This window comes from Paroedura picta, chromosome 6 (genome assembly GCF_049243985.1).
Source record: "Paroedura picta isolate Pp20150507F chromosome 6, Ppicta_v3.0, whole genome shotgun sequence".
NCBI lineage: Eukaryota > Metazoa > Chordata > Lepidosauria > Squamata > Gekkonidae > Paroedura > Paroedura picta.
Genome location: NC_135374.1, coordinates 122881421 through 122908657, shown reverse-complemented (window position 1 = coordinate 122908657; position 27237 = coordinate 122881421). Strand labels below are relative to the sequence as shown.

The following is a 27237-nucleotide window of genomic DNA, read 5'->3' as shown; positions in this document are numbered from 1 at the left end:
TGGCCACACCCAGACTGGGGCAGAGTCTGCACTTACTTTCTTTATTCCATTGTCAATCCTGTTGAATTCAGATCACTTTGAACTCAAGTCTTCCTCTCCCCCCCCCCATTGAAACAGGGGAGTCTTCTGCACGTGGTTAGGGAGGCTCAGAAGAGGGGGGGGGAGGAAAATGGAGACTCCTTCTTTGTTTTCTTGAAGGGGGGGAGAGGATCCAAGAAATCAGAGGAGGGAGGAAAAAATCCTTTCTTTTCTTGAAGGGGGGGGGGGGAGAACGAAGAAGGCACAAAAAAAAATCTAAGACTGACAGAACTTGAGAGAAATTAGGGGCTTCTCCTTTAAGGCAAGTTTGTCACATGACAACCTGTAGCCAATCATGGGTCCTCTACCACGGAGGAGAGCCCAGATTCAAAACAATGCAATTTTAAAATATATTGAGCATTAAAAGCACTCTGAGATATTGCACAATAAAGGTAGGGCCACTCCGGATCAATCCTTCTTGCTGCAGAAGGAAAATTTAAATCACCCCAAATCCAAACGGAAATCGCATTCTGTATAGAGGGCAGGGACTGAATCGACCTGGGGTTGGAATAAAAGTTCCATGCAGTTTACACCTGGGTCAGCCCCTGGAACGCCCACCCCCAGAAGCTGGCCACAAGGCACTCACGCAGCCTCATGGCCAGACGCTGCCTGCCCGGTGAGGAGGGCACTCCTACGGCACCCTGGCCCGCCTGCCGCTTGATCCGGCTGCCAGCATGCACAGCAGTATGGCCAGCTGTGGAGTGGTCAGCCCAGCCATCAGCAGCACGACCACGTAGGGCGTTGTCATCGGGGTAAGGGGCACCGCTAGTGCCCGTTGCATTCCTGGGTGCAGTGGGCTTTCGGGCTAGCCATGCATATTTTGTAGCATATCTTACAGTTTCCTCTCTATACCCCTTCCCACACTGAGGTAAATTTTCTCTCCCAAAAAGAAAAGCTGCTTCCTCAAGAGACCGGAGTTGCTTTTGTAGCATGGCTTCCTTTGTTGTATTAATGACTCATCTTGTCACAGTTCGGTCCCCTTGGGTTTATTCAGCCCTGGGACCTTTTGAGACGGTGTGAATCATAGAATCATAGAATCGTAGAGTTGGAAGGGGCCATACAGGCCATCTAGTCCAACCCCCTGCTCTACGCAGGATCAGCCCTAAGCATCCTAAAGCATCCAAGAAAAGTGTGTATCCAACCTTTGCTTGAAGACTGCCAGTGAGGGGGAGTTCACCACCTCCTTAGGCAGCCTATTCCACTGCTGAACTACTCTGACTGTGAATTTTTTTTCCTGATATCTAGCCTATATCATTGTACTTGTAGTTTAAACCCATTACTGCGTGTCCTCTCCTCTGCAGCCAACGGAAACAGCATCCAGCCCTCCTCCAAGTGACAACCTTTCAAATACTTAAAGAGGGCTATCATGTCCCCTCTCAACCTCCTTTTCTCCAGGCTGAACATTCCCAAGTCCCTCATTCCCAAGTGTGGAGTTGTCTTTTCTAAAATCTCTTCCTCAGAATGGCACTGAGGTGGTTTTGCTAACAAGCAAATTCAAGATTTTATTTACAAGAGGGACGGGGGAGCTGGATTTGAGGAATCAGTTTCTTTTTCACAAAATTGGTTGTTTCACAGCTTCTAGGTCTTTAATGACAGGCTTTTACAGAGGTTCACAGGCTTTCTTTTTGAAGTTGTCTTATTGTATTATTCCAAAAGCTGTTTGTTTACTTTCTCTGTAGAGTTCCCCTGAACTCTCCCAGGTTCTTCAAGAGTTGGTGCCACCACTTCCTTCCTTCCTTCCTTCCTTCCTTCCTTCCTTCCTTCCTTCCTTCCTTCCTTCCTTCCTTCCTTCCTTCCTTCCTTAATTCAATTTCTCCTTCCTTCCTTCCCTCCTGAATGAATGAATTAATTAATTAATTAACCTGTTGCCCACGGTTGCCCACCACCTCCTTGGTGGTGCCTGAAGCTCTTTCACACACACACCTGTACCTTAGGAAATATACCCCTGGTTTCCCCTCACCAACTAGGCAGAGTTCCTCCTCCTTCTTTTCCTTGGAAGGATTCCCCAAATCCTCTCTGCCAAACGGCTGCTTTGATTCCCATAGACTGTGTGGATTCGCTCTCTGTCGGAAACCCCGGACTCAGAGCCTGTTTGCAGCCTGGCTCTTACCTGCCGAGGGAGGCCGGTGTTTTAATGCTTCCCTCACTGCTGCTGGTTCTTCAGCACTTAGAGCCTCCTGTGGATAAAGTTAGATACGCTTAATTTTAAAGATTCTTTGAAACTACTTTGATACACTGTAAGAATAGAACAGAGTAGCATCTCCTCTATTCTGGTCCCCCAAGGTATGAGAGCACAAATGACATAACTTGTCTTTTGTAGTTTTGTTAAAGAAATTAAGACACAATTATAAGGCGAGTAATAATGGACAAGAAACCAAGCAGCAACAGAAAATAACACCTAGCAGACAGTCCTAACTTAAGTTACTCCCCGGGTGCTGGTCCCTGTCTCCTGCCTCCCCTGGACCATCAGCAGGCTTCCAGTCAAAAGCATATCGCCCTTTACCCTCTTGGCCCATCTCCAGAGGGGATTTACCCTGGGGGCAGTAATATGTGTGAGAAGGACCTGGGGGTCTTAGTAGACCAGACACTGAACATGAGTCAGCAGTGTCAGTCGGTGGCTAAAAACGCAAATGGGATTTGGGGCTGTATTAAAAGTATAGCATCCAGATAACTGTACTCTGCTCTGCTAAGACCTCATGTGGAGTCCTGTGTTCATTTTTGGGCACCAAAATTGAAGAAAGATGTGGACAAACTGGAGCATGTCCAGAGGAGGGCAACAAAGATAGTGAGGGGTTTGGAGACCAAGTCGTAGGAGGAAAGATTGAGGGAGCTTGGTTTGTTTAGGCTGGAGAGAAGGTGACTAAGGGGTGATCTGATAACCATCTTCAAATATTTGAAGAGCTGTCGTAGAGAAGATGGAGCAGGGTTGTTTTCTGTTGCTTCAAAGGGTTGGACCAGAACCAGTGGGTTGAAATTAATTCCAAAGAATTTTTGGCTAAACATCTGGAATAAGTTCCTGACAGAGCAGTTCCTCAGTGGAATAGGCTTCCTCTGGAGGTGGTGGGTTCTCCTCCTTTGGAAGTTTTTAAGCAGAGGCTAGACAGTCATCTGACAGAATTTATGTTTTTATGAACTTAGGCAGATGGTGAGTGGGTGGGCAGGAAGGGATGTGCCAGGGTTTGTCTCTTGGGGCCCTTCCTTGCCTCCCCAGGGAATTGCTGATTGCCACTGTGGGATGGTAGGTGAATTCCCTCCAGGCCAGGCTGGATTCTGGAGATTTTTGGTGGTGGTGATCATTTGGGCATGTAATTGGGGTCATTGTGGGTCGGCAGGTAGTTGTGAGTTCCTGCATTGTGCAGGGGGCTCAACTAGATGACCCTGGAAGTCCCTTCCAACTTTATGATTCAATACCCAATCACAAATTGTTGCAGGCAAGCCTGCGCCACCTTTCCTTAGAGCATTATGTACTGCAGTTAACTGCAACCAGGTGGCCCAGGGCTTTCTCTACGGCCTTGGCGGGATGGCCTGCCCAGAGAACACCAAGGCCACACAACTGGGAGTGTGTTCTCTGGCACCTCCCCACTTCCAAGAGCTGCTCAGTGGAAGGAGAGAGAAAGGGAGTATCAGACCAATATTTAAACATTCAAAGGCTTGGGTGATTAATTGGGGCACTCTTAATGCAGGATCTCCACATGCACAGAACTTGTTTTCTAATGCTGTACATTGACATTAAAATCGTTTAGATCTGACTTAGAGCCCAGTAGCATCTGAGAGACAGAGCAGAGCTTTTGAGAGTTGTTAAAGGATGCGAAAGAATTGGTGCTGCTGGAATCCAACGCAAATCCCACTGCAGGCCAACCGTGCTTCCCTCTGAAAATGAAGATCTTGGCACTGCATGTTCTGCCCCTGTGGGCCAGGCCCAAGTTGCATTTAGCAGAGATCCCTCTTGTTCCAGCATACTTGCAAATTTTCCAGCTTAACAAATTTGCTCCGGCTCAGGCAACGCAGGGCTGTTTTCCCTTCTCCTTGCTGCTTTCTTGGGTGGCCTTGGAGTCACTAACCACACTCTGTCTTTGGCAGGGGAGAGTGATTGTCAAACACAGCCTTGGGGCAGTTCATGGAGAGACTCCCCCCCCCCCCATTACACCTTGGCAGGGCTCCCAGCCCAGCAGTGCTCCGACCTTAACTGCCTTTCCCCATAGCAACAGAGCGCTTGATGGGCTTGGCCTCCAAACTTGCATGAAGAAATGCTGACTCCTACAAGAGTGCTTGATTGTCAGGGTGTCTCTCAAAAGTCCATGGGTTTTTGTGTGTGTGCTGTGGGGAGTGGGAATGGAAGGGAAAGTGTCCCAGGAAAGCAGCCCCTAGATGGGTCCCTGCCTGATGCTTTTGCAGCAAATGGTTTGGAAGCCGGGTCGCATCTGAATCCTGCAAGTCATTGTCTTGACTTTGTGGGGATTGTTTTAAGGCAAAGGGGAAAGGTCTGAGATGTCAGTGAGGAGCTGCTGGGTCTATTCCTCCCCCTTCTATTTTCCAGCACCGTTCCCATCTTTGCTCCTTGCCTTTCAGCAGTTGAGTCGCTAAAGGCCACCTGTATCGTTCCAGTCCTGCACTTTGTGTGTCTCCATGTATTGCTATACTGATTCTGTTACTTTTGGCATTGTATAGTTGTCGTGGTTCGGTCCTTGGTGGCTTGGGAACCGGACCGAACCCCGCCATCAGAGGCGCCCGCGATCACGGAGGTAGGGCATGGTGATCATAGGCAAGCCGGCAGCTGGGCGCCCCACCCGATCGTTGAGGTGGCAATGGCCGCTAAAGAACCTCAATGTCCCCCTCCACCTTTTGACAAGGGCCCGGAGATGGCCCTTTGTTCCAGGAAAATGGGCCATCAGGAACCCCGGAAAACCTCGCATATGTGCATGAGTCATGATTGTATCAGCATGTTCCCTCCGCAAGTACTGGGTGGGGCAATACAGCCTAAGGAGGTGGGTTTTGTATAAAAGGGAGCTTCCACCTGGAGTTCGGTGGAAGCTCTTACTCCATACCAGCGGACTCCACGTTGCTGAAATAAAGCTTGTTCCTGTTGTATCGTTCACCAGGCCTGGCGTGACGTTTTCTTCAAAGGGGCACCCTGTTTTTTCAGTTAGCAAGCGGGTTCCCGACATCGTAAGAGCTTCCCACCGAACTCCAGGGTCGGCATCGCATCCGAGCGCTTATCGGGACGGATCCAGAGATGGCGTTTTCAAGCAACGGGGCGGTCTCGACCCCCACGAACCCCGGGAACATGAGTTTAATGTCCCCGGGAGATTTCCTCCGAAAATCGGGGGGCCAGGAGCAGCTGTCCGGGACCCCGAGACCCTCGGCAGCGGCGGCCAAGGGAAGGCGCCGGGCCATGGGGTTCCCAAGCACGGCGGGGAGCGCGCCGAGGTCTGGGGGGTTGGCCCCAACCTGGGACACCCAGCTGAGGCAGGCGCTTCGCCCGGTAGGACCTGAGGAATCCCTAGAGGACCTGCGGCGGGCCATGGCGGACTTGGCCAGGCGCTTGCAGGCAGCTGAAGCCCGTGAGCAAGCTCGGGCCGGGCCCGGAGGGACTGGTAATACAACGGCGGAGGGGATCGCGTCGAGTGAGGACGTCTCCAGCGACGAGGACGAGCCCGGCACTGGTGAGCGGGCCCCGGACCCCGACCCGGAGCAGTTTTCAGTCCCGAGTAGGCGAGACGGCCAGCGGAGAGGCGAGACAGCAGAGGATCTCGGGGGAGCGGGTGAGCCGACGGGGCGGCGAGAGCCGGACCAACGCAGGAGCGACGTGCAAGGCAGGGAGCGGCACGGCGTCGTTGGGCAAGTTGGTAGCCGGTGGAGCGGAGCAGGACGAGACGGCGGACGCCGAGAATCCCGGATCCGGAGGGGGTCGGACTACTCTCCAAAACGTTCCCCCCCAGAGCTTAAGGCGCGTTTCGACGGGACACCGGACGACCTCCCGCAGTTCCTCCTCCACGCGCTGACGCATGCCCGGAGGTATGGAGACCGGTATGAGGACTCCGAGGACTTGGTCTGGGGGGTGGCCTCGTGTCTCCAGGGCAAGGCGGGTCAGTGGTACCTAGGGTTGGCCGAGCGCGGCGACCCGGCAACTCGGGACCTGCAGGACTTCGTGGTCGCGCTCCGCCGACGATTCCAGGACCCCCAGGCTGAGGACAAGGCAAAGAGTCGGATCAAGGGACTTCGACAGGGTACTAGGGGGGTTATGGACTATATAGACATTTTCCGGAGGGAAGCAGGCAAGGTGTTCTCCTGGAACGAGGAGACCCAAATCGAGTACTTCCGGGAGGGCCTTAACCCGAAGCTCAGGGAATGGGCCGTGATCAAGGGGACGGAAGAAGATGTGTCTACACTGGAGGGGTGGTGTTTTGTGGTCGCCAAGCTGGAAGCCAGCCTGGGTTGGGCCGCCGCACCCCCCCGGGAGGCCAAAGGCGGGTCAGCCGAGGCGCCGAGACCGGGCCCCGACAACTCTCGCCCCAAACGACCCCCGAACCCCGAGCGGGAAAGGAGACGCCGGGAAGGTCTGTGCCTGAAATGCGGGGGGTCAGGACATTTCGCAGCAGCGTGCCAACGGCAAGGGGGGGAGGACCGCGGGCTCTCCCAGGGGGGAGGTGCGACACGCCCCCAGCAGGCACGCCGGGCGGAGGACCTCCGCAACGAACCTGGAAGTTGGCCCGGCGGCGGTTTTGGTGGCCCAGTCTGCGGCGGGACACAAAAGCTTACGTCAGTGGTTGTCCTGTCTGCCTGACCTGCAAGCCGGGGGTTGGCAAGCCGAAAGGTCTGCTGCACCCGCTCGAGGTCCCGACCCGGCCGTGGTCAGTGATCTCCATGGACTTTATAACAGACTTGCCTCCCAGCAAGGGGAAAACGGTGATCTGGGTGGTGGTAGATCTATTTTCCAAACAGGCCCATTTCATTCCTTGCGCCAGTGTCCCCAGTGCTTCACAGTTGGCTCGGATGTTCCTGGATCACGTGTTCCGACTGCACGGGCTGCCGGACAAGGTGATTTCCGATCGGGGCTCACAATTCGTGTCCCGGTTTTGGCAAGCTTTCCTGCGCCTGTTAGACATCGAGCAAGGGCTGAGCTCCGCTTACCACCCCCAGACGGACGGGCAGACCGAGCGGGTTAATCAAGTACTGGAGCAGTACTTGCGGTGTTTCGGTTCCTATCATCAAGACACCTGGGTGCCCCTGCTCCCCCTGGCCGAGTTCGCGTACAACAACGCAGACCACAGCAGCACGGAGATGTCGCCTTTTGCCGTCGTCTACGGGACAGACCTGAGACACTTCCCGGAGCTTGGAGAGGTCCCCGCCCGGGAATCGGCCGACCTTCGCGAGTGGGGGAAGCGTGCCGGGAGCTGCTGGAAGTCGCTGCAGGAGCAGCTCCACAAAGTCAAGGCAGCGCAGAAAGAGGACGCCGACCGGAAGAGACGACCAGCTGAAGAGATCCGACCGGGGGATCGAGTTTACCTTTCCACCCGGAACCTACGGTTGAATTTGCCCAGCAAGAAGCTAGGCCCTCGGTTTTTGGGGCCTTTCGAGGTCTTGGCCCCGATCAACGAAGTTTCGGTCAAGCTCAAGCTCCCCAAGAACCTCCGGCACATCCATCCCGTCTTTCACGTGAGCCTTCTAAAAAAAACTCCGGACGGTGACGTTTGGCACCCCGTGTTTTCCCCGCCAGCGCCCGAGGTCCTGCCGGGGGGGGAGCACCACGAGGTGGCGGATATCCTGGACTCTAGACTCCACAGGGGGAAGTTGCAGTACCTCGTGGAATGGAAGGACTTCGCTTTGGGGGACCGGGAATGGGTCTGGGCAGCGGACGTCCTTGCGCCCCGACTCACTGAACGTTTCCACAAGCGGTATCCTGGCCGTCCCGGGGGGTTGGAGAATGGACCTTTGGGGGGGCAGAATGTCGTGGTTCGGTCCTTGGTGGCTTGGGAACCGGACCGAACCCCGCCATCAGAGGCGCCCGCGATCACGGAGGTAGGGCATGGTGATCATAGGCAAGCCGGCAGCTGGGCGCCCCACCCGATCGTTGAGGTGGCAATGGCCGCTAAAGAACCTCAATGTCCCCCTCCACCTTTTGACAAGGGCCCGGAGATGGCCCTTTGTTCCAGGAAAATGGGCCATCAGGAACCCCGGAAAACCTCGCATATGTGCATGAGTCATGATTGTATCAGCATGTTCCCTCCGCAAGTACTGGGTGGGGCAATACAGCCTAAGGAGGTGGGTTTTGTATAAAAGGGAGCTTCCACCTGGAGTTCGGTGGAAGCTCTTACTCCATACCAGCGGACTCCACGTTGCTGAAATAAAGCTTGTTCCTGTTGTATCGTTCACCAGGCCTGGCGTGACGTTTTCTTCAAAGGGGCACCCTGTTTTTTCAGTTAGCAAGCGGGTTCCCGACAATAGTGCTTTTTTAATTTAAAAGACTTACTGGCCCATTTTCCTTTACCTTGTTTATGAATGTTTTGAACAGTAGCGTTATGCTTTCTTTTCAGTTTCCTTCCTGAGGATAGACATCAGTGCATTTCCTGCAAGATAAATGCTTCTGATCTCAGCATCAGTTGTGAACAACATACAGCCACTTTGTCTTTGCTGTAGGGGTTTGTGCATGTGGACTTATGTCTACCACTAGGGGCCAAGCCTGTTGCATTCAGGAATACGGTGGGTGCTAGATTGGGGGGGAGGTGGAAGAACTCTGCAGATGGCCTATCCCTCCCCCCAGGACCTGGAAAGGCAGCTGTTAGACTCACCGGCAGGGGTAGGGATAGAATCATAGAATCATAGAGTTGGAAGGGGCCATACAGGCCATCTAGTCCAACCCCCTGCTCAATGCAGGATCAGCCCTAAGCATCCTAAAGCATCCAAGAAAAGTATGTATCCAACCTTTGCTTGAAGACTGCCAGTGAGGGGGAGCTCACCACCTCCTTAGGCAGCCTACTCCACTGCTGAACTACTCTGACTGTGAAAAACTTTTTCCTGATAACTAGCCTATATCGTTGTACTTGAAGTTTAAACCCATTACTGCGTGTCCTCTCCTCTGCAGCCAACAGAAACAGCATCCTGCCCTCCTCCAAGTGACAACCTTTCAAATACTTAAAGAGGGCTATCATGTCCCCTCTCAACCTCCTTTTCTCCAGGCTGAACATTCCCAAGTCCCTCAACCTATCTTCATAGGGCTTGGTCCCTTGGCCCCAGATCATCCTCGTCGTTCTCCTCTGTACCTTTTCAATTTTATCTACGTCCTTCTTGAAGTGAGGCCTCCAGAACTGCACACAGTACTCCAGGTGTGGTCTGACCAGTGCCGTATACAATGGGACTATGACATCTTGTGATTTTGATGTGATGCCTCTGTTGATACAGCCCAAAATGGCATTTGTGTTTTTTACCGCTGCATCACACTGCCTGCTCATATTTAGTTTACAATCCACAAGTACCTCAAGGTCTCGTTCACACACAGTGTTACCTAGAAGTGTATCCCCCATCCAGTAGGTGTGCGTTTCATTTTTCTGCAGCCTCTGAGCCTTTGAGGGAAGTGGAAGGAGGAGGGGGTGGTCAGGGGTGGGGGACGGAAGGCGATTGGCTGTCCCTTTTGGACAGACAGGCAAGCCGGTTGGAGGAGGAGGCCCTCAGGGGTGTGTTAAGTGTGTTAAGCCCTCAGGGGTGTGTTAAGAGTGGCACTTAAGCCATGAGACACGCTCCTCCTCCAAGGCCTTACCAGAAATTCATTATGTGGCACAGATGGGGGCATCATGTCTGCATTTCCTCACCTAGATTATTGACAGCCAGTAGGAGGAAACACGATGCAGTGGCTTCCTGGTGTAGATAAGTCTTCCTGCCAGTTGCAGAAGGAGAAGAGGGTGGCTGTTCAGCCTGGGCTGCCATAGATTTTAGGCAGAAGGTAGTGAAAGCCAGGTGGGCTCTTGCTGCCCGTGGTTGGCATGAATAGTGAGATAAAAAGAAGAAAGGGAGATTGCAGAAATGCAAGTTATCATAACACTCAAAACTATGACATACCCAGGTCTCAACAAGGACAAAGGTTTTTTATCTCACTATTCATGCTAACCTTGTTCAACTCGTGTATCCATATTCCTCACTATTTATTTTATTTGTGATAATGTGACTGTAAGGTAATGGTAATGGAATGGAATTTTGAGTTTGACTCCCTGTTCTTGGGATAGTTAAAGGTAAAGGTACCCCCTGTGCAAGCACCGGGTGACGCCCTCCAGCGTTTTCATGGCAGACTCCATACAGGGTGGTTTGCCAGTGCCTTCCCCAGCCATTACTGTTTACCCCCCAACAGCAAGCTGGGTACTCATTTTACTGACCTCGGAAGGATGGAAGGCTGAGTCAACCTTGAGCTGGCTGCTGGGATCGAACTCCCACCCTCATGGACAGAGCTTCAGACTGCATGTCTGCTGCCTTACCACACTGTGCCACAAGAGGCTCTTTTGGGATAGTTAGTTACCAGCAATTCCCTGGCAGGAATTTTCACAGTTGTAGGGAGACAGATGGGGCAAGCAGCAGATGGGGAGGTGAGGGCCTTTGATCCCTGACACAGGCAGTTTGGTCTCTCCTTGTGTTTTTGTAAAGGACAATTGAATTCCAAGGGATTGATTGGCTGTTTTAAGAATTATCATTGGCTGTATTTGGATGTGTGACACAGTTTACTAATGTAACAGAATTAATTTTTGCAATATACTCCCTGTCATGTAAGGAGTTCTTAGTCTGAGGAAGAGTGCTTGCACTTGAAAGCTCACGCCCTGAATAAATCTTTGTGGTTCTCAAAGGTGCTCCTGGACTCTGCTTTTATTGTGCTGCTTGAGACCAACGTGGCACAGGGTGTGCGATTTTTCAGGCTGGCATGAACTGCTACACTTTTATAAAAAAAACAATCACAGCTTGGGTCTGATGGCTTCTTTCTTTCATTTTTAGGAAGTGCAGCGCATTATTGTTGGGAGAAACCAGCCCAGATCTGAGAAATGTAAGAATTGGTGTGGCCTATGATGGGAAATCTTTAAAAAAAACTCTTCTGAGGTCCTTTGACCTTAACACACTGCCTTGTTTGTAGATGCCATGGAGACCTCGTGGCTGGACCTGTCCGGGCCAAAGAAACTCAGCCAAGCTCCACTGGCTCATCTGCTCATTGACGCCGACAACGTCCCTGCGGGTGAGGCTCCCTCTAGGGCTGCTGCTGCCGCTGCTTCTACTCATTTAAACTGCAGGAAGCTTAATTGGAATTTGTGGTGACATCTGAATTCCAGAAATAGGCTAAGAACCAATGTTTGCATTAACTGTGGTGTGGCATAATGTCCAAACAATCCATAGTTGTAGCCATGACAGAGCCATGACAGAGCCCCCACCCCTTGGGACTGAAGGGCCAACCAGGTGGCCTAGGCAGGTGAGCCTTCCGGTGCATTGGGGGGTGGCAGGACACTGTAAGCCGTGATACACTGACACTTAGTGAATGGAGAGCAGGAATGCGGGCCTTCCTTCACAGGTGGAACTACCACCTGGCGAGGCCTTTTAATTGGTACCACATATTTGATGGGCATGTCATTTTGCCTGGACATAGGGGAGAAGACAGTGATATTCAAGAGACTGCATTTTACTGATGTTTGGCATGTACTCCAGTTCCGGGAGGGCCCTTAGTCCTCCCGGGAGCTCAGTACACCAGATTGAGGCCAGGCAAACCTACCTCGGGCCACGGATCCAGGCCACAACCAGTAACCAATGCAGCTGCCTTAGCACAGGCTGGATATGTGCCCTCCAAGTTGTTCCTGGGAGGACCCTAGCAGCCCCATTTTGCACCAGCTGCAATTCCTGGGTCAGGGACAAGGGCAGGCCAACGTACAGCGAGTTAAGGAAGTCAGTGCTGGAGGTGACTATTGCATGGATATATGTGGCGGAACAATCTGACGACAGGTAGGGTACTAGTAGCTTCGTTTGGCCTAGCGTTACGCTGGATATGCTCCTTTCTCCAGGACCGGACCCAGAGGGTTGCAGTGGAGGATGAGTTCTCGCGCTCCTATAGACTCCCTTGCGGGGTCCCCCAGGGTGCGGTCCTCTCCCCCACATTATTCAACATCTTTATGCGCGCCCAGCTGGTACGGAGTTTCGGGCTGGGTTGCCACCAGTACGCTGATGACACCCAGCTCTATCTCGTCATGGACGGCCACCCGGACTCCCCCCCCCGGAACCATTCGCCAGATGTTTGGAAGCAGTGACGGGATGGTTTGAGCAGAGTCGCCTGAAACTCAACCCCTCCAAGATGGAGGTCCTGTGGCTGGGACGTAGGGGGCGGGATCAGGAAGCGCGCTTACCCACCCTGGCAGGGACGCAACTCACCATCACGTCCCAGGCCAGGAATTTGGGTGTGACCATTGACTTTGGAGACGTAGGTCAAAAAAGTAGCAGACCAGGCGTTTTTCCACCTTCGCCAGGCCCGACTACTAGCGCCCTACCTGTCCCCCGAACACTTAGCCACAGTGATCCATGCAACGGTCACCTCCAGAATAGATTTCTGTAACTCACTGTACGCGGGCCTTCCCTTGTCCTTGATCCGGAAACTTCAGCTAGTGCAAAACGCAGCTGCTAGGGTCCTCACTGGCACATCTTGGAGGGCCCACATCCAGCCAGTGCTGAGGCAGCTGCACTGGTTGCCAATTGCTGCCCGGATCCGGTTCAAGGTTCTGGTTCTAACCTTCAAGGCTTTACGCGAGTTGGGACCCACATACCTGAGGGACCGCCTATCGCCCTATGGCCCTCGCAGGGCCTTGCGCTCTGCGGGTGAAAATCTGCTGGTTGTTCCTGGCCCCAGGGAAGCACGCCTGGCCTCGACCAGGGCCAGGGCCTTTTCGGTCCTGGCCCCTACCTGGTGGATTGAGCTCCCGGGAGAGCTGCGGGCCCTGCAGGATCTTCCAACGTTCCGCAGGGCCTGCAAGACGGAGCTCTTCCGCCAGGTCTATGGTTGAGGCCGGGGCTGGTAAGATAGATCTACGCCCCCCCCCCGGGGACTCGGGATTCAGACCCGAAGTAAAACATCATCAGGACCTCCTCTCCACCCGCCAGTAGTGGGAGGGGGGGAAGTTGAGCTGCCGTTCTTCACCATGCCGGTAATATTGGTAACATTATTATTGTTTTAATGGGGATTCTGGGATGCTATGACCTGTCATGAGCCGCAAGGGAGTGGCGGGAAATAAATAAATAAATAATAATAATAATAATAATAATAATAATAATAATAATAATAATAATAATAATAATAATAATAATAATAAAAAGATGGAAGAACGCCATGCTCACTACTCCTGTGACCTGGGCCTCCATAGTAAGGGAGGCATCCAGGATCACCCCCAGGTTCCTGGTGAAGGGTGAGATGTTACGTTGCACACCGGCCAAGCTGGGTAGGCGTGCTTCCTGATCTGCTGCCTTCCTACCCAGCCACAGGACCTCCACCCATCTATGGCTTTCAAACGTCTGGTGAAAGTATCGGGGGGGGGGAGTCCGGGTGGCCGTCCATCAGGAGATACAGCTGGGTGTCATCCGCAAATTGGTGACACCCCAGCCCATAACTCTGGTCCAACTGGGCCAGAGGGCTCATAAAGAGGTTCAATAGTGTGGGGGAGAGGACTGCTCCCTGAGGAACTCCACTAGACAGTTGATTGGGATGTGACAACGCCTCCCTCACTGTGTGTCCAGTTCCTGAGGAAGGAGCACAGCCACTGTAAGGCTGTCCCCCAAAACCTGCTGCAGCGAAGCGGCAGGCCCATTGGGCTATAGAAAGAGGTGCTCTTTAAAGAGGATTAAATGACAAACCTTTGGAGGGCAAGTCCTGTGCCCGGACAATATATTTGTGGTGTGCATTATGCTTTACTGACTGTGTACAGGGCACACAATTTTTGCTGACGCTGAATGCACACAAAGTCCTGGTGACTGGGGGCGGCTGGTGGGTGGAGGCCTTTCCAGGGAGACTGTTTCTAAAGGCCCCGGCTCTCTCTGAGAGGTGGTCAAGTGTGGCCCCTGAAAGCAGCACAGAGGATATTTCCAGGCTGTCTAATGAAGATGTGGAACTGGAGCAAAATTAATTGTCCCGCCCCCCCCCCCTTTAGGCACCCACAAGGTGAACCTGACATCCTGGCACCACGACAAAGGCTGGGCCAATCTGGTCAACATGACCTTCAGTGATGGGAGGCTCATAGCCAGAGACGATGGCTTCTACTATCTGTATGCCAACATTGGCTTCCGGCACCATGAAACGCAGGGGAAGATAGCCGGAGATCTGCACTTGATGGTGTATGTGACAAAAACCGACGTGAAGAGGAAGACCTCGGTCGTCCTGATGAAGGGGGGAAGCACCAAGTACTGGTCAGGAAAATCAGAATTCCATTTTTATTCTGTCAACATAGGAGGATTTTTCAAATTGAAATCGGGCGAGAAGATTGGAATCCAGGTATCAAATCCTTCCCTGTTGGATCGCAATCCAGAAGGAACATACTTTGGGGCCTTCAAAATAAGGGACATTGACTGAGGCCTGATTTGAGAAGCTGTTCGTAGAAAAATGTCATGTTCTTTTCAGCTGGATATATTCTTATCAGGGTGTGAAATCTAGTTGTACACGAATAAGAATTTCTGAGAGTCAGCTTGATGCAGCTTCAGGTGCATCCTATGTAGTTTGGGAAGTGTCAGTGCCAAAGTTCAATCGTAGATTTTGTGGTTATTTGAAGGGGATGTCATGTGAATCTAAATTGATACCTGGTCCAGAATAGTCCATAAATGGTTTTTAAAACACTTTCAAATTCAAAGTATATTTTTGCATCTGAACAAAAACAGAAGCCAGGTTTAAAAACGATTGAAAAACGATTGAAATAGAGTTTTTGGGTTGTCTATTTAATTTTGCTTTGTATGTTACTCGTGGAAGTGACAGATGCACTGAGAGCAATATGAAAATAAGTAGCAATAATTTTTGTCCATGAAAATGTTGGAAAAAGAAAATCGTATTTTTCCTGGTGTAAAGGTTTCTAGGGGGATTTAGGGGAAATGTTAGAATTATGTAAAAAGGAATTGTCATTCTCAGTTTTTATATTTTCCAGAGATGGAAATACCTGCTCGGACCACAGAAAATTTCCACGGATGGAACGGATTTCCGTCAGCAGGATGCAAAGTCATTCCCTCTCAATCCCCCTGAAGCACGGATCCTGGCGGAAAAGGGACATGTTGGGGGGATCTGCAGTGGGCGGGGAAGCTGGCGGAAATCCCTGTCTGTTCCATTCATGGAAATTCTGCATGGGATCCATCAGTCCCCCTCCCCCAATTCTTCTGCAGGCAGAATTATATCTAATGTATTTTGTACCTACCTATGTGCCTTTGTTGATTTTGATTGCCTCTTCCCCCCTCCCCTCAGCCTTCCGGAGGGCTGTGCATGGCCAGGAAATGGGTTCTGTGTACATTTTGGAACCATTGGCCATGAACCAGCACTTGACTTTGCACATCCAGGGTCATCTAGTCCAACCCCCTGCACATTTCAGGAACTCACAACTACCTGCCCACCCACAGTGACCCCACTTTCATGCCCAACTGATTCCCCCCACCGCCAAAAATCTCTGGAACCCAGCCTGGCCCTGGGGGAAATTCACCTACCATCCCACATTATTATCTTCTGTCCTGTTTACTGCAATACGAGGGAATTTGTGTAGCTGCTCTGTAGTTCAGTAAGGAGAGATCAGTTACACAGCTCCCCAAGTTAATGCTCTGGCATTAATGCTGATGGTTGGATCAGCCATTTCAGTTTTGGAGTTAAGGTATTTTTTGAACATGCTTGAAAGAGAAATTTATCATACAGATACAGCCATAGTTGGCTTCATCTCTGTGTCCAAATGTCACCCTCTCGCATTGTTGGCCCATCTTCTGTGAAAGGAGCCTGAAGCTTGTGCAGACAGAACCCCCCTAGAGGCCCCTTGGGTTTGTCTAGCACAGAGATTCCCAACCAGGGGGTTAAACAAAAGCTCCCCAGGGGTTAAGCAGCCTTTCTCAGACGTTTGGGTAGCCGCTGACATCACTAGAAGTCATTCCCCTGTTGCTCTAAAGCAGGGGTAGTCAAACTGTGGCCCTCCAGATGTCCATGGACTACAATTCCCATGAGCCCCTGCCAGCGAATGCTGGCAGGGGCTCATGGGAATTGTAGTCCATGGACATCTGGAGGGCCGCAGTTTGACTACCCCCTTCTCTAAAGGGTGGGTCTCTTTCTCCGCAATGAAAAACCTGCAAATGATCCGTGGATTGACTTGCTGGCTCCTGCATCTCCTGCATTTAACCATGGCAGACGCTCCCAATTATCATAAGGGCCTTATCAGACCTCCCTTGGTTCATTAAGATCACTGTTGTCTGCTCAGACTGACAGTGCTTTCCCGGGTCTCGGGCAGAGGTCTTCCCCATCCCCTCCTTCCTGAGCCCTTTTGACCAGAGATGCTGCCGGGGATTGAACCTGGGACCTTCTGCAAGCCAAACAGGTACTCTGCCACTGAGTCTTCATCAAGCATGAAGAGGTGTTGAAAAAAGCTTGGCTATCCACGAGAACGTGGAAAGAGTGGTTGACATTCTTTGTCAACGGATACTAGTTCAGTTTTACACAATTTAGCAATTAGCAATTTGGTAAAGAGGGCCAACTGGCTCAGCTTTAATTCCCCTTTTGAACCTTCATGCCCTGTTGTACAATCAGCCTAACTTCCCAGTACCCCCGCATGCGTTCATTGGTAAGCCCTCTCCCTTTAATGTCCCTGATTATTGCAGAAAGCCTGAAGAATGACTCCCTGTCACATACTGTGTCAGACCACTGGTCCATCTGCCTCCTGCTGTTTGCTTTGACAGATGGTGGTTCTCAGAGGCCTGCCTGGGGCAGAAAATGATCCTCCTGTCACATGTCCTGTGGACTGGAGATGCCGGGGATTGCAGATACCTGGGACTTTCTGCCCTCTCTCTGGTCATGCCAGCGGGCATGGCCCCAAAGCATCGTAGAACACGTGGGCAAGAGTGTCATACCCCCCTCATTCAGAACGTGCTTCTTTGCCATTAGCAGAGTGTCCTGCAGCATGGCTGGTGGTCTGAGCTCTTTGGGAGGGGGGTCTTCTCGAAGCCCTGGCCTTGCCCAGAGGGCTGGAGCTGCCACTCACTTAATTGTGAGTCCAAAAAAGGCAAAATAGGTATTTTTATATTCTGTGATACCAAGTTATATTTCAGATGTAATTTTTGTTATTTGAAAATAATACTGTAATTTATATTTGTCCTAAAGTATTTGATACAAAATATTTAAAATCAAAGTGTTTGTATATTTAATGTTTGGAAACTTTTTGATGTACAGATATGGATGCCTGGAGCACTTTTGAGAAATCCCAGCGGGGAAAAAACTGCAGCTAAGAATGATCATTTGCCATTAGCAAATGTAATATATGTATATGTTTTTTTGTTAATTTAATAGTTTTGGATTGATATTATCAATGTTACTGAGAAGTCAGGAGTCCTGCATTACTGCATGATGACAGTTGACAATTCCCAGGGTCTTTCACAGTTGGGCTTTGCTCCCAAATTACTTTTCTAGCAAAGTCCTTTGAAGGCTTCTGAAGGCATCTCCCCAGGGGCAAACCATCTTCGGGGGGACTTTGGGAGGGGAGCGGCAGCCGGTCACTCGGATTAGAGAAGAGGTATGGAGGCAGCTGGAGCTTTAAGAGTCTTTATGTAATTATCCGGCAGAGATGGTGATCTCATTAGAGATGCTACAAACTGTACATGCTGTCAATAGGTTTTTGTAAAGTCACCTTTTCCACAACAAATATTTAGAAGTTTAAATTTGCAAATTATTTTGTACTTCTCAATATGCATTACTTTTGAATGTTACAATTCTTTTTTTATAAACACATTTCTAAGAAAAAAGGAGTTTGTGGTTTCCCTTTCATTTCTGCCTTCACATCCTTTCTCAGTACACTTAGCTCTACCGACTCGCTCAGAGGACTAGAACAGATGCAGAACTAGGACAGTTTGGTGTGGCAGAGTCGGCAAAGGAGGATGCCAAAAGCGGCAGAGCATGCGTGACACGCAACACAGCATTTGCCGAACACTCAGGGAGGGAGAGCAGGTGGGAGCACCCTGACCACCCCTCCCCCACCTTCACACAGTCACCTGGCCATTTGCAGCGTGTGACCAGGTGGAGGAAGGGGCTATGTGTGCACCCCCGACCCCTGACCAGCGATGCTGCTTTCTGAACATTGCTGAGATTACAGGGAGGTAGTGGCCACTCTGTGCATGTCATCACCCCGGTATGCCGTGGAGCTGCCTCCCAGAGGCATTCTTCCTCTCTGTGCCTTCTTTGAATGTGTGGGGCTGGGAAGAGAGCTGCCAAGTCACATCCAACTTTTTGTGACCCTGCAGGGCAGGGCTTCTCAACCAGGGCTTTGCGAAACCCTGGGGTTTCTTGACAGCTCTGGAAGGGTTTCCTGAATGGGTGGGAGTCAGTTAATTTATATGTATGTTTTAAAAATTTGTTAAACATTTATTGGATGATATATGGTCCTGTCAATCTGCTGCTTCCCCCCCTCCCCAGATGCCCAGTGATGTGCCCCTGGAGGGGTTGGGAAGGGAAGGGGCCCTTGGTGGGAGTGTCCACAGCGCTGCTTCGCACCCATATCCTGCACGAACGGGCCACTTCTGTGGTTTTGGGAAGCCACTTCTGTCTCTTGAGGGGGGGAGGGGCACTTCTGTGGTCTTTTGGGTTTCTCATTGGTAAGAAAATTGAGGAAGGCTGCTCGACGGTTTTCAAAGACAAGAGACATTCAGAGGCAGTTTGCTGCTGCCTGACTCAGTGGGGCAACCCTGGACCGGCCCTACTTAGCTTCCCAGAACCTATGAGATTGGGCCAGCCAGGCGATTCTGGGCTGTCATGGGCACTGGGCTAGATTTGGTGGCACTTCCCATTTGCAGAATCAATGCAAGCAGTGCTGACTTTCTGGGCCACTGAGATGCAAATGACCTGCCACTAATATTTTAATTCCTTTGCTCATTAAGACCCTTGTGTTTTGTTCCCCATGCAGTGGGCAGGACACGGACACTGCCCCTCTCTACCTCCCTGTTCCTCTCTCTCAGCTGTCCTCAGGGTGGGTCAAGGAATGGATGCTTCACATTTCTTTTCTCGCATGCCAGGCCAGCCAAAATGTTGGATGATGTCTTGTCAGAGGAGGGAAAGCCAGTAGGGATTTCTGAACTTTCACCAGACCTTTGGGGCTTGCCGTGTTGGTTTCAGAGAGGCTTCGGATCAGAGGAGACGAATCTAGCATCTGCAGTTCTTGCTTAGGGCCAGGAGTGGGGAGAAAGGGAGATGGTCACCTTTCTTCCCCAAGTGCTCCATGTGGGTCAGCCGTCTTTGGTGGGGTGGGGCAGGAACGTGGAGTTCATTCTTGGCTTTGGGCCTTTTGGGTTGGCATTTCTGGGGGGGGGGACAGATCTAGTGTCTTACAGTTCTTTTTTAAAAAGAGCAAATATGCAATTGCAGAAAATGATGAAGACAAATATGAACACGGAATATATCACTTCGTTAGGCATGAGAGGGAAGCTGGGTAGTGATCCGTATGGCTTCCGTAGCTTCTGTGCCGGAGCGAGGTTCTTGCTGCCTGACCACAGAAGGCCCACCTGGACTGCCGCCATCTAAGGGGACTGGTGGCCACGTGCCTGATTCTGCTCCCAGTTCAAGGTTCTCGTAATGTTTTGATCAAATTTGTCTGACAAGAATTCCAAACCAGCTCTTCAACCCATCTTACGGTTTTGTGACTTATTTAGAATTTCAGAAGAGGCATCAAGGATTCCTTGTTAACTCGCATCAATGGAAACATGACATGCCTTGACTCAAGCGTTTGACTCAATTTGTGTAAATCAAAGTAAGATAGGTATATTGCAGACTTGCAGCCCAAAACTGTTTTCGGGAATATGCCTCCTCCTCTGAAGAGAGCCTGAAAAGAAACTCAGTGTGGGAAAGTGGCTGTCACAAAACACAGCAATGGCTTGTCTCCTGTGTTACCACAGACCTGAACCTACATTGCTGGACTGGGACCTGTGCCCTCGCATGAAGCTGCCACTGACACCCACTCTGGTCCAGGCGAGGAGGAGCCAGGCCACGCCCACAGGGAGCGTCAGTAGTTATTCTGGACCCACGGACTCAGCTCCGGAACATGCCTTTCTACACAGAAACTGGGGGTCATTCATTCCCCGTCTCAGGGCTCATTTCATAGGTTTTCAGCTAAAGGCTAGCTAAAGAAGGTGAGCAACTGACCGATCAACAACTGGACCCGTTAGAAGTGATGTCTTTTGAATCCTTCAGCCCCATATGAATATGAGAGCATCACTGAAAACCTCAGAAAGAAGACCAAACCCTTGGTAAGAGAAAGTAGGGCTCTGTTTCCACAGTTTGGTAAGTTGCCTAGTGATTTACTAACTTGATAGCATTCTTTCCAGCACAGAAGTCATATCACCTCATATACGCCACTACTATACTTTTTCTTAATATGGAGACACTTCTTCAGCCCAAAGCTTATTTGAGATGTTACTAGAACAATGTAATTCCCCCCTCCCCCTCAAGAGACTGAACATTACGATGAACAGAAAGAGCAGGAGTCTCACTTCAATCTTTGTGGTTGAGGGATGGGGCATTTTGTCTTTTGTGAAGTGCCTGTTAGGGTGTCCTACAAAGGATGGGAGTTCCCCATTAGCTCCCAGATCACCCCACCTGGGTGTAAATAACTTCAAGAGGCAGCTGTACAAGCAACATCGGCCTGAACTGGGGCTAATGGGAGAGAAATATGAGGGTGGTCATGGAAAAGACCTTCCAATTAGCCTGCTATGCAAATATGCTCGCCATCCCCAGGAGGAGGAGGAGGAGGAGGAGGAGAAGGAGGAGGAGAAGGAGAAGGAGAAGGAGAAGGAGAAGGAGAAGGAGAAGGAGAAGGAGAAGGAGAAGGAGAAGGAGAAGGAGAAGGAGAAGAGTTGGTTCTCAGATGCCACTTTTCTCTACCCGAAGGAGTCTAAAAGCGGCTTACAGTTACCTTCCCTTTTCTCTCCCCGCAACAGACACCCTGTGAGTTGGGTGAGGCTGAGAGAGCCCTGAGATTACTGAAGAGGAAGAATTGGTCCTTATATGCTGCTTTTCTCTACCCGAAGGAGTCTAAAAGTGGCTTACAGTCACCTTCCCTTTCCTCTCCCTACAACAGACCCCCTGTGAGGTAGGTGAGGCTGAGAGAGCCCTGATATCACTGCTTGGTCAGAACAGCTTTCTCAGTGCTGTGACTGACCCAAGGTCACCCAGCTGGCTGCATGTGGAGGCAGAGTGGGGAATCAAACCTGACTTGCCTGATTAGAAGTCTGTGCTTCTAACCACTACACCGAGCAAAGACCCTGGTTTCTTCCTTTCTATCTTTTGAAAACTTTGTAGGGCAAACTGCCACCACCCCAAAACCCATTTAAAAATTGTTTTGGGGGTGAAAAGATTGATACTCATTGTTCTGATCGCTCTTCTCCCCCCCCCCTCCGCCCAGTTATTTGAACTGAAATATATTTATTTAGATTTAAGTAATCTCCTTCCATGCATGCACATAGACAGCAACAGCAGATGTGGACACTCCTTCCCCTAAATCCTAGGCCAGTGTATTTTAAGTGGAGTCAAGGCCAGGGGATGGCCTGCTGCAGTCATGACGGAATGGAGCGGAAACTGATGGAGGGTTAGGTGCTGAAAGCAACAACGTGGACTTCTGCTGCCAAAAAGATGTCAGACTTAACTGCAATTCTCAATATCTTACTTTGAGTTGGACCTGCATGAAATTCCACCCAACAGCAGTGGAGAACCCAGCCCAGCAGTGACTTGCCTGGGGCCAGAGAGCAAGCGAGAGGAAGCAAACGGGCTGCCTTATCGTCTTAGGTTAGGAGGGAAAGGAATTTGGTCAAGTGTGGGTTTTGCTCCCAGCATGAGACAGTCTGCGTCAACAATAGGGATGGGGCAGTTAGCAAAGGAACTGTGGGCTCCCCGTCTCCAATCTGGTCTCCTGGAGAGAGCCCAAAACATCAGTGGTCAGGAAGCCACTTAAATAAGCAGCCCCAAGAATGTGTGAGGAAAGTCTGACCAGCCGAGTATCCTTACGATGGCCGTTTATAGTTGTCAATGATCACCCTGGTCCAGCAGAACAGAAAGCGTCTATGGTTTACAACACAAATATTCAGATTTTGTCGGTCGCTGTTTAAAGAAATTTATACTGTTTTGATACTGTCTAACCCAGGGGTAGTCAAACTGCGGCCCTCCAGATGTCCATGGACTACAATTCCCAGGAGCCCCTGCCAGCATTCGCTCCTGGGAATTGTAGTCCATGGACATCTGGAGGGCCGCAGTTTGACTACCCCTGGTCTAACCAGTTAAGCAGGCTTAAATTGCACTGGTTTCCATGAGGGAATTCAGGATGGGTTCCCCTTTTCTCCCCCGATACCTCAGGCGTTTATTTATATTACAGTCAGTAATGTTAAGTCAGGCCCGTCGATAGGACGAGGAGACAACTAACAACGCCATCAAACAAGGATTGTGGAAATCTGAAACAAGGCACAAGGATTAAGCGTGACATTAGGGCGTCTTCCCTGAGTTGTGCTATTTTCAAAAATGTGTTTGGCCATGCTGTCTTAGTTTGGGGTACAACCATACGCAGTGTTGTGAGCCCCTGGGAGCGCTTGAGCAGGCAGTGCAAACTGAGTGCCCTCCAGGATAGATCATGCCCCCCACCCTGCTGGGGCCTGGGGAAGGTGGGGCGGGGCTCCAGTGAGGCCTTGGCCAGGAGGGTGCTGCATTTGGCTGGGAAGGTGAAACCTTGACAAGCAGAGGCCTGGGGCCAATTTGCAGGGCTCGTGGCCTCTCTTGAAGTAGCACCTTCTGCAAATGTTTTTGTGTGGCCTAGGGCTTAGCAACTGCGACTATATTGCTGTCCCTGTTTGGGGCTCCCCTGAAATTCGAACATTAGTTCTTGGAAAAGCCTGACCTTAATGTTTGCTTGCAAACCTCCTTTCAAAAGCAAAATCAGGTTGCGGTGAAAGGAGACAAAATGTTCACATCTAGAGTTGTCTTTCAGGACCCTGACCTAGATTTTGAGGGGGGCTGGAGCTCTAGAATTCAGCCAACCTCTTCCTTAATGCATGAAATGACTGGTGGGTTGTTGTAACACGAACCATAGATGCCCTTTTAATGGTTTTACCAGTTGCTTTTCTAGGCTGAATCTGCACTTTGTTTTTTCCGGTGTAGATCCTGCTGAACCCAGATCGATTTGAACTCGGGTCTTCCTCTTTCCCCCCACTCCCCATTGAAACAGAAAGTGTTCTGCACGTGGTTAGGGAAGCTCAGAAGGGGAGGGGGGAGCCAAGTACAGCAGGAGCCTCTTTCTTTTCTTGAACGTGGAGTGGGGGGGGGAGAGAATTGGAGACAAAAAACAGGTGGGAGAAAAAAAAAACAGTTGGCAAATCTCTACTGACAAAATGTAGGGCTTCTGCTGAGAGAAAATTAGGGATTCCCCTTTAAGAAAAGCTTATAGCCTTGGCCAATCAAGGTTTCTCTATCATGGAGTCAGCCCTGGCCAATCAGGGCTTCTCTATCACAGAGCTTCGGTAACAAATTTGAAGCAGCCAGAGATCTGCTTGCTTTCTCATGTTTTCTCAATCCGATTCTTCAAATATTGAGGGTTATATCCACTCAAGGATATCGCTGGGAAAAGATAGGGACACTCCGGATCAATCTTTCAAAGCACAGTGTACTAGGGGTAAAATCCAGATAATCTGGGTAATAAAAAGAACAGATCTGAAAATGGCTGAGAAGGAGATGGAGAAAACCAATCTGGTTAAAGGGCAACAGGTGAGTATATTTGCATGTACCCCTACCCTTTGTGGTGTGCTCGGCCAATTGTGCCATGCTGGTGATGTGCAGTGGCTGAGGCACAGGAGTGTCACAGGAAAGAAAGTGCAGACAAAGTTGGATCTCAAAAGAAGGAGGGGGGCAGTGAGCCCAAGAGAGAGAAGCATCCCGAGGAAGAAATGAGAGCAACGACTCTGACAAGGGAAGGCAAGCTACACTCGTAGTAGCTTGGGGCTGAGCTAGCTGTCCTTTGGGACAAAGCACAGGTAGCCATTCAGCAGCTTTGGCTGGTGAGCTCTTCGGACAGCACTGGACAGGACTCCCTCCTCTCCTTCTCAGTCAGGAGTTCCCAGTGCCTTCCTCTCACGGTATCTCGATCCTCATCCCAACAGTCATTAAAGAACTTGCAGTGGAGATAGAACCAGGCCAACGAGGGATAATGTTCCTTCCATTCTAGAGTGGCATTTGCCACAGCATAAACGAAACACAAGTCAGAAGTAATCAGCCTGCAAAAATGCCTTCATAAAGATCACAGAAGTCTGAATCACCTCCCAAATTCTGCCCGCTGTGTAATTACAGCGTCTCCCTCAGCCCGCTCCTTCTCTGCCCTGGTCAGCAATGGGTTCGTCTTTCTGGGGCCCAGCAGCAAGAGGGCATCTCCTGGCACCTCTGGGAAAATCACCGTGGATCTTGGGGACCGGGCAAGGCACACCCTGGGTGCACAGGGCAATTCCCTGGCAGGGAACAGCTCTGCTGGAGGTTAAATCATCGGAGCATTTTTGAATGATACCCTCAGCCATTGCAAACGGGTTTGTATGAACAGAGATATAAATTCTACTAGCAGCTGGTTACTAAAACATCTGTCTGAAGTGATAGAAAAAAACCATTAGCAATCAGTTCAATCAATCAATCTTTATTTTACGGTCATTTAGGCCAAAATTTTAGATGCACTTCTATACAATAGCAATCAGTTACTAAAACGGAATAGAAAGGCCATATTAAATTGCTGATTGCTCACTGGAAGCTAAGAGGCTGCACAGACAGGGGAAGTGGTGAATATGATAAGGAAGAGAAAGAGCAAGAGCTGTTTCTCTGTGCCAGTTTTCATTGCCTAAAGCATTCTCAAAGTGGCTCACAGTCACCTTCCCTGTGAGGTGGGTGGGGCTGAGAGAACTCTGACAGGACTGCTCTGTGAGAACAGCTCTATCAGGACAGGGACTGGCCCAAGGCTACATAGCTGGCTGCAAGTGGGGGAGGAGCGGGGAATCAGACCTTGCTGGCCAGAGTGGAAGATGCCGCTCTTAGCAGGACACCACCCTGGCCCTCCTTGACAAAACCAAGGCAACTTTCCTTTGCTGCAAAGGCCCTTCCATTTAAGAAGCCCCCTCTTTCTCTGTGAACTTCCTTAACCACCAGTTGTTCTGTCAACCCCCGAAACTCTGTGTTTACTAACTTTAGCCGAGATTAAAGTCTTCCTCCCAGTCCAAGCAAAGTCTCAGCCGCAGCTCCTCAGAGAGAAAAGGCAGTGAGCAGCCTGACTGAGAAATCGCTCCCCTAATACAAGTTGTCCTGCGGCCCTGGGCATGCTTTATCTTTTTGGGGGGGGGCATTCTGTGCCCCCCGACCTCATGCGAATAAGGGCTTGAAAGCACCACGATGGACACATGAACGGCTCCTGTTAAGGACCAGAAACGAGAAGGAACCGGCCCAATCGGCAGATAGAGAGTAATAGACCTTTGCTGGACAGGGGGAGGGGAGTGGGTTATTATCCACCAACGTGATATTGTGTTTTAATGGTTTTTTATGGGATTTTATTGTTTTTATGAATCTCTGTAAACCGCTGCGAGACTTTTGAGAGCAGCAGTATATAAATATCTTTAAATAGGACAGGGTCCTATTAAATAAAAGAGTAAGGCCACCTGGGGAGGAGTTAGGGTGGGCCCTGTCCAGGATAAAAACTCAGAGAGCACAATTAGGAGCCGCGAAGCGGCTCCTGATTGGGCCCTCCAAGTGTCCATCCAGGGCCATGCAGCCAATGGGGAGGCGCACGAAGCGCCTTCCTATTGGCCCCTCACCAGGACAGACCAAAATTCCATTCACCCAGCCCAGTCTGGCTGCCAGTCTGCTCCTGACCACCGCAGGGAGAGGAGGTCAGCAGGGCTGCCAAGGGGGATGAGAACAGAGGCTTGGACAGGCTGCGCCAGCCCTTTTCACCCCAAGGCTGTCCTAACTGTCATGTCCAACTGCAAATTGCCTCAGAACCCTGACAGAGCTGGCAGGAGGCTGGAGAGTGCTCCCCCTCCCCCTCCCTCCCTTCAGGCCTGCTGCAAAGGAGCCTCTGACAGGCCCTGACTGAGGGAAGGAGGCCTTTCCAAGAGCAACGCAGGGGAGACTGAGGGCATTCCTTTTCAGGGGGAGGGACTTTCCCCTTCTGCCAAACAGTTGCCTGACAGGGAGGCCACAGAAAAGCCCCTTCTCACTTAAAACACTGCTCTGATCGGAGGTTAGACACAGCCAAGCCATGTGTCTTTCTTCTTTGCAACTCTCTGCAGATTTGAGGCTACTGCACAGTGTTATTCTGCAGAGGAAGCTGGCTCTTTTGTCTCCTGTTTCATCTGCACAACAATCCTGTGCAGTAGGCCTCAAGTCTTTCAATTCAACAACAACCTGTGTGGGAAGCCTTAAATGTTTCTTCTCTACCACAACCCTGACCAAAGTAGCCCTTTCTGCCTGGGGAGCTGATCTTTATACTGTGCAGGTGAGCTCTAATTCCAGGAGCTCTCCAGGCCTCACCTGGAGGTTGGCTACCCCTGGGTTGGAAATATTCCTGGAGGTTTGGAGGTGGGACTTCAAAATCGTACAATGCCTCAGAGTCCAGCCTTCAAATGAGCCATTTTTGCCTGCAGTTGGTAGGGAGTGGTGCAGGAGTGTCCCTCCTGGGCTATGGGCTATGGCCAGCCCTTACCAGCAACTGTTTGTATTCTGGGGCACAGACAGGCAGACCAGCATCAGTCCTGTGAGTCTGGAAAGTGCAGGAAGATCTAAATAAATACTTACAGCCTGAAACTAAATAGAGAACAAGTAAATGTCTGGAGACACATCGTAACTGAAATAGTAACTGGCAAATAACCTTGGCCTGGCAAATAAAAAAACAGTATTAAAAACCTTACTAAGGTCAAGACTGCTGTGCACAGACAGTCTTCCTCTTAGGG

At 50.7% G+C, this 27237-nt stretch overlaps 1 protein-coding gene across 2 annotated transcripts in view; it reads left to right on the top strand.

The window, feature by feature from the left end:
• The window catches only part of TNFSF11 (TNF superfamily member 11), a 29186-nt gene extending 12929 nt beyond the window's left edge, over window positions 1–16257 (top strand). For both annotated transcript variants that reach the window (XM_077344062.1, XM_077344063.1), the window contains exons 3-5: window positions 11050–11098; window positions 11186–11284; window positions 14226–16257. In XM_077344062.1, coding sequence (XP_077200177.1) covers window positions 11050–11098; window positions 11186–11284; window positions 14226–14644 — 567 coding nt within the window. In that variant the 3' untranslated portion in view covers window positions 14645–16257. The remainder of the gene's footprint in view (window positions 1–11049; window positions 11099–11185; window positions 11285–14225) is intronic.
• Window positions 16258–27237: the final 10980 nt, after the last annotated feature.